This window comes from Galendromus occidentalis, unplaced genomic scaffold (assembly GCF_000255335.2).
Source record: "Galendromus occidentalis unplaced genomic scaffold, Mocc_1.1 scf7180000077189, whole genome shotgun sequence".
NCBI classification, from domain to species: domain Eukaryota; kingdom Metazoa; phylum Arthropoda; class Arachnida; order Mesostigmata; family Phytoseiidae; genus Galendromus; species Galendromus occidentalis.
The window spans coordinates 46,509-53,526 of NW_003805177.1; the positions used below are offsets into that span (position 1 = coordinate 46,509).

The 7,018-nt window shown below is 49.7% G+C and overlaps 1 protein-coding gene across 1 annotated transcript; it reads left to right on the forward strand.

The window, feature by feature from the left end:
* The first annotated feature begins 1,233 nt into the window (after window positions 1-1,233).
* On the forward strand, window positions 1,234-4,243 carry LOC100902544 (b(0,+)-type amino acid transporter 1). The gene is made up of 9 exons (XM_029110983.1): window positions 1,234-1,282; window positions 1,876-1,983; window positions 2,067-2,239; window positions 2,413-2,611; window positions 2,743-3,013; window positions 3,115-3,238; window positions 3,358-3,558; window positions 3,638-3,956; window positions 4,086-4,243. The coding sequence occupies exons 1-9, from the start codon at window positions 1,234-1,236 to the stop codon at window positions 4,181-4,183; spliced, it is 1,542 nt and encodes a 513-aa protein (XP_028966816.1). The 3' UTR covers window positions 4,184-4,243.
* The last annotated feature ends 2,775 nt before the right edge of the window (window positions 4,244-7,018 follow it).

Sequence of the window (7,018 nt, forward strand, 5' to 3'; positions counted from 1 at the left end):
TCCAGCGAGCGAACTAACGTCGGTCGTCCTCAGATCCCAAGATGGCGGCTCCCAGGTCATGAACTCTAATTCCATATCCCCATCCTGAAAGCACCCCTGCTTCCGAACCGTCCTTCTCGTGTCTCGATTCCTAACGGAAATCACGGCCAAGGGCGAGAAACCGATCGGGACGTTGGATTGATTCGAGCACGGCTTTTAGCTCAGGGGTGAGAGAGAGACAACCCCTCGGAGTGTAGGAGCCTTTACAGACAACATAATGGCACCGACCGAGGAGCCAAGTGTTACTGAAAGGGACAAACTACTTAAAGGTGAGAATTGTGTTCTCTTCCCTACGGATCCGCCGCGTGCTCATCACTGGATTACTCTGGCTCTCGGTTTTTATTTGTGGTGTCGATAATCTGCGAGCAAGATCAACTAGCTGCTCGTGGTATAGGTCATGTGCTGCCTACGTGCGGAGGCTCGTGCTTCGCCGGGCAGGTTTCGCGGATCATCATATTTCTCGGATTTGGAACCCGAGACCTGATCCCCACTTCGTTGGAGGCTGAATTTCGCGAATTAGAATACCGAAAGACGACGCTCCACTCTCTAATTCCTCGGCCACGGACCTCGATTCAAAGCCTATCCTGTCTCCGGCAGCAGAGTCCCAGAGCTCTCCCTTGTCAGTTACTCGTGGATCCATAACATTGATCTTGACCGATTATTCTGACGAGAAATGCAGAGAATTTTCGGAAAGGGCGACAACGAAGCTGGATATTTCCCCAGCTCGGGATATTCTCTCGCGTAGGATTCCGGCATCTACCATGATCAGCACGAGTTATGTACGAAGTTGGATCCGTGGGTCGCGCGCCTCGTCTCATCGTGTTCTCGAGCAGCCTTCGCTCTTGCCTCTTCCTTCATCTCAATGAGTCTCTTGGAAGCGGGCATTTGTTCGGGCAGAATTATACGATTCCATAGGTGGCGTCTCTCGAGCTGGAGTGAAATGTCGAATACAAAGCCAGTCGTGCCGTTGCACTTGCCCTCAGAGAAACCATGGGTTTTGTTTCATCGATGTTTGGCGGTGACTTGGTGGTATTGCGTACGACGCCCTTTCTCCCGTCGCTGGTGGTTCGAGGTCGGTCGCTCTGAGAGTCGGTCAGATCAGAACCGCCTGCCCAGGCCTTGGTGCTACTTTCATGTGATTTCCTTCATTCTCTCTTGGCTCTCCTTTCTCTGAACGGTTTCGAAACTGAGGAAATGACAGTGGCCCCTATCGCGCTTCCGGAAAATAGTGTCTTAGACGGAGGTGGGTTGAAAGGAGACTTTTGGAGGCTAGCGATCCGAAGGAGGCGATACAGTCTGCGACCCTGGTCCGCTTGATGCAGACCGCGCATCACACGATACGGCCGGGTTTGACACTAGAGCCTTGGCTCGAGAGGAGAAAATCACCAGTGATATTTTTCCCGTCGAGTTCGAATTTAAGGATGACTTCGAATTGAGGCTGCCACCAGGAGAATGAGATTCTGACAAATTACCGAAACTTTGTGGAAACAGTGAATAGCAGTTGGAATACATTCAAGGTTTTAACGATCAGCGGTAATTGTTGGAAATGAGGCCCATTATCGTCGTCAAAGATCGATGACCAATTGCATGTTCACATAGCTCGTTCCACCTAGATATTCCGCGATGACTGACACGTGCGTGATGGTTCAAGCTGTTAATCACGCTATGACGATGGCTTTCCGCGATCCTCGACTGAGTAGATTCAAGCTTCGCAGTTTGCTTGAACGAGCTGCGCTCCCATCAGAATCATCTCACTATGTAAAGTTCACTGGTCCGCACAGGGGCCCACGCGGGATTTATCCTCAGAAGTGACTAATAGACAACATGGATCCTCAGACGATGCTGGGCCCTCGAAAGATACGCCGTCGAAAGACAAAAGCGTGCGTCTCGAGCGCAACCTAGGACTCATGAGTGGGGTAGCGATGATCGTCGGGACCATGATCGGTAAGATCTCTACTCTATTTCAAAGCCAACCGTTTGATATTCGCCGAAACGATGACCGAGTTCACAGCCAATTCGATCCTCAGGTTCCGGCATCTTCGTGAGCCCCAAAGGTGTTTTACTGCGATCGGGCTCGGTGGGAATGACCCTAGTAGTCTGGGCCGGCGGAGGATTCATATCACTACTCGGTGCGCTCAGCTTCGCCGAACTGGGGACTCTTATCACGAGATCTGGAGGCGATTACATCTACATTCTAGAGGTGAGCGAAGAAACCCTAGACCCGTGCAACAATTCGAGGCACGGTACGCTCAGCTTCATGGGATCTGTGAACCTGCGGTACATTCGCAGTCACAGACTTGAGTGTATCGGAAGTCGATACGAATTATATCATGATAATTACCACGTGAGACACGGTGTGTGGTTTCCTTACAGGCATTCCGCGGACGTTGTTGCGGTTCTATGGGTGATATTCCCGCGTTCTTGTACGCCTGGACAACATGCTTACTGCTGAAACCCGCCTCTCTCGGAATCACAACTCAGTCCTTCGCAAAATACATGTTAACACCTCTGTACTTGTATTGCGACGATACCCCGGCTCTACCCACTAAACTGCTTGCAATATGGACGATAAGTGAGTCGACTGCGTACGATTACGAGGTTTCTGATTTCGAAGAAAATAATCAGGGAAATTCCGATGTCCTCTCATAATCTCGTCCCTGGGAGAAGCATCACTTGACCGAGAAACTAACTTCTTACCTCCAGTTCTCGTCACTATCGCCAATTGTTGGAGCGTCACTCTGGCAGCGCGAATCCAGAACGTCTTCACGGTTGCGAAAATTTTCGCTCTCATCTGCATCATCTTCGGCGGAATGTGGGAGTTGGCTCAAGGCCAAACCGAATATTTGGAGAGCGGATTCGATGGGACCTCGTGGTCTTTCAGCGACATCGCGTCAGCCTTCTACTCAGCCATGTGGGCCTACGATGGCTGGAACAACCTCAACCTTATCACAGAAGAGCTAATCAATCCTTTTGTGTGAGTTCAGGAGAGAAACTCCCAACGACATGCAGTATAATCATCCCGCCTCTCCGGGACCTGAAAATTCAGCGTCTGAATTTTTATTTCCGGTCTTACAGGAACCTCCCCCGTGCCATCATGATCGGCATACCGCTCGTGACCGCGTGCTATGTCTTCACCAACCTGGCATACTTGACAGTTTTATCGAGGAGTGAGTTCCTCGCATCCGAAGCGGTGGCAGTGGTATGTTGGATAGGGAATTTGAAGCGGGAGCGAGCATTCACCGTTCATCCGGTTCGAAAACTTTCTGAAAGTGAGAAAGAGTTCGAGATCCCGTGACGCGGACCCCGACTTCCTTTCAGCGATTCGGCAATCATGTCTTCGGTCGTTTGGCTTCCGTCATATCGCTCTTCGTGGCAGCTTCTACTTTCGGCTCAGCTAACGGGTCGACGTTTGCTGCCGCGCGCATCAGTTTCACGGCGGCTCAAGAAGGCCATCAACTCGAATTCTTCAGCTACGCGCATGTCACTCATCTGACACCAATGCCAGCGCTGATTCTCAACGTGAGTCGTGGTGGAGAAAATTTACTGTAAGCCCCCCCGGAAGAGGAATCGCCTTCATGAGGACAATGTTCCATTGCAGGCGCTCCTCGGCATACTCATGGTGGTAGCAGCTGACATAGGGCAACTCATTGACTTCTTCGGGTTCGCCGCCTGGTTATTCTACGGGATCGCGACCTTCTGTGTGATCTGGTTCCGGTACACGAGACCGGACGATCCTCGACCCTACAAGGTCCCGATCGTAGTTCCCATAATCGTGTGCATTGTCGCCGCCTATCTTGTCATCTCACCGATCGTGATGAATCCTCAACTGGAATATGTTTACGCATCTATCTTCATCCTGTCCGGAATACTATTCTACTTACCCTTCGTGCATTTCAAATGGAGGCCTGCTTGCACAGGTTTGTTCGCGCCACCGTAAAATATCGTTCGGCTCACGAGCCATCATGGAACAATTTTCTCATTCGTGGCATATGCTTCCTTCTCCGGATTTCGGAGTGAATGAGCGACATCTTCTCATACCATTTCAGGTCATTTGACCAAGCTCGGACAAATTCTACTCAACGTGGTTCCCACCAGCACGCCGGAAGAAGAGAAGAAACTAATCACCGAGACGAGTAATCTCTAAAACCCCACGCCAGTCTTCAGTTGGAGTCCTACTTGCCGTCGGAGACCATTATGGAAGTCTCCGACTCCGAATTAGGTGTTGTACGATTGGATGGAACACGAAGTCGCATATCAGAAACCCAGAGAGCGAAGGTAGCCCTTTTCTGGCGTATCGCCGGCCCGGGTCGAGAAGGAAAGTCCTCCAGGCAGAGAGCCGGAATCTCCGGAGAAACACATACGACGAGCTCAGATCCCGAAATGTCGCCGATCCAAGAGGACGAAATATTTCTGTCTTTCATTTATCATTCGAGAATCAGTTCCACCATGACCGGCTCGTATAGGAGCATTGTCAAGCAATCGAAAACGACAAATCGTTCCACGAGATCTTCCAGGAGATTCTTCCCATCTACTATATACACACTACGCAGTCTTTCGTGAAGTTCCTTGAAGACCACCATCGATCCCCGGCACGTCTGTGCAGCCCGACTCCTCGGCGGAGTGGCCTCCACCGAAGAGCAAAGACTGAGGGAAACGACACTCTGGCGGTCGAAAAGCGGGGGACCATGATTCACGTATTACGGAAGTCCTCCGAAAACCTAACCTAGTTCCGCAGAAAAAGAGATAACCCAGTCAGACGGATTATTATGCCCATAATAATATACCTGAACTATTATTTTTAGAGGAGGATTATATTTCCGGTCACTTTTAGCGAGAGAGCGTGATAGCCGAAATATTGGCAATTATTGATGGCCGAGGACAGGACCGGATTCGCTTTAATTTTTCATTTCGGTGAAGCCGCCAGTGGCTCAGCGGATCTACTCTAATCAGGTCATGGTTCTCACACTTGTACCTCGAGCTGGAGAGCGATTTGTTGTTGTTATTGTTGTTGCTGTGACATTGAGTGTCAGTGTGATTGATTGTTTCCTTTTGAGAGTACCGAGGGCTGAATCTATTCTGTTGAGAGCGATCGAGCGAGAACGAAACAGGGTCTGGCCCAGACACCGAATCCGGCATCGGGAGATAACTGGCTTATGAATTATGTATATCACGGAAAAGGGGGATCACATCTCGGTATCAAAATTGCAACGTCGACTTGCGAACGGAGGAACTTATTCAGATCTACCAGGGATTCCGTGGAGAAATGGGAATTCGCATATTAGAGTCTCGAATTATCACAGTAGTCGAGCTTCTTGAAATAAGACGCTGGATCGTGGGTGCATTGTTTTTGACAGCTCGTGCGACGGAGCTGTGCGTCACGACCAAGTTCATCTTACGTGCCATGCTCTTCCTCGAGTTGACAAGCATCGGATGCACATCAGGTTGAAGCTGCCGAGTTTTCCTCCGGTTGTCCCCGATGTCCCAACGTTGAGGGTTGCCCAAAACTCCTGGAACTTGCGTCCTCATCGAGCAAATCAGATTGCGTTTTTGTGGCTCGTCTTGATTGTTTGTGTCGGGTTCCGCCTTAGGATGTGTGTTAAGCGATCTGAGATTCTATTATATATAGATATAAGCAAGACGGATATTTGTCTGAGTGAGCCTCGGAAACCTATAAAGAGTTGTGCACGATGCGTCTGTCTTTCACAGCCAACGCAGTTAGGCTGATTATGACCAGACGACCAAAAACGAAATTCAGCAAGGATTCAGTCTCGAAATGTTGATCAGGAGCATTTCGAAACTCACTTTCAGAGCGCTTCCACATTCCCATGCTTAAGGTTTCTCTGTTACAAGGATGGTTCTGGAGAAGGCAAACATAACAAAAGATCACAGCAACAAATCACCACAATTTATTATGATTGTCATCAGGATGATGATTGCTCGCGCCTCAATATTTTTGTTCAGAGAATAGGTGTCGGTGACAAAGGAGATACGTCTACATACATGATTAGTCCCAGATATACTTGACGTGAGGCGATATTTCCTCACGTACTCGGTCGGACGACAACATGAGATCAGGAGGATTAGTAGAGAAGTGAATAGCCAACAGTTGATGTTTAGTCGTTGATTAGCGGCAATAAAGGTAGAAAGAACTACATGTCATTGTCCTCATTCGGCTGTCGGCGTAAATTCCGGCAGTAAGACTGCATCCCCACCCCTTCGATCGTTCGAAATACTGAACTGATTTCATTTCGGAGGCCTCCTGGAATCATCAAAGCCGCGCACCTACGAGATATCGGTCTCAGTTCTCTTGGAGCTCCGTCTGGAAATCGTCCTTCCCTCGATCGACGAGTCGTTTCGGAGCCGGATGATGCGTGATCCTCTAGTCGAGTCCAGGATAGTCTGCCATCGGTGACGACTTGTTTCTCACAGCACGTTTCATCAAGGTTCCGTATCCTCGGCAAAACACGTCCCTGCTCCTCGATTAGACGGCTTCCACTTCCGGGAAGGATTTTCTGCTTCTCCGAGAGCTCACCTGGGTCGGGATCTACGATCTCTTTCCCTTGAGATTATCTATTAGATTTAAACGCGAAGACTTGGAGTGAAGACTGAAATTCTGCCGCATATTCTCCGCTTCTCCGAGAGCTCACCTGGGTGAGGATCTATGATCCCTTTCCCTTGAGTTTATCTATCAGATTTGAACGCGAAAACGGAAAGAACATAACGATAATCTGCCGGATATGGTTCTCGGATGATGAAAATGGTGATCAACAATTTCCGTGATCGTCAAGCATAAAGTTCGCATTCTCCTTGATCGCCGCAACCAGGAGCTTCTGTGCGTCGGCGGCTGCGAGGGGTTGGGACGCTACGTGGACGCGCTGGACACGCTTGAGATATGAGTCACGCGTACAAGAGGTCGATAGATTTCCGAAACGATCGACGGCAGGACCGAGACCGACCTGAGATCTTCACGAGCCCGCAT

Excerpts from the sequence above, each read along its gene's own strand:
- LOC100902544 (XM_029110983.1), top strand. The coding sequence starts at position 1,234 with ATGACAGTGGCCCCTATCGCGCTTCCGGAAAATAGTGTCTTAGACGGA. Across the intron at positions 1,283-1,875 it reads AAATAGTGTCTTAGACGGAG|ACGATGCTGGGCCCTCGAAA; the intron begins GTGGGTTGAAAG and ends ATGGATCCTCAG. Across the intron at positions 3,559-3,637 it reads TGCCAGCGCTGATTCTCAAC|GCGCTCCTCGGCATACTCAT; the intron begins GTGAGTCGTGGT and ends GTTCCATTGCAG.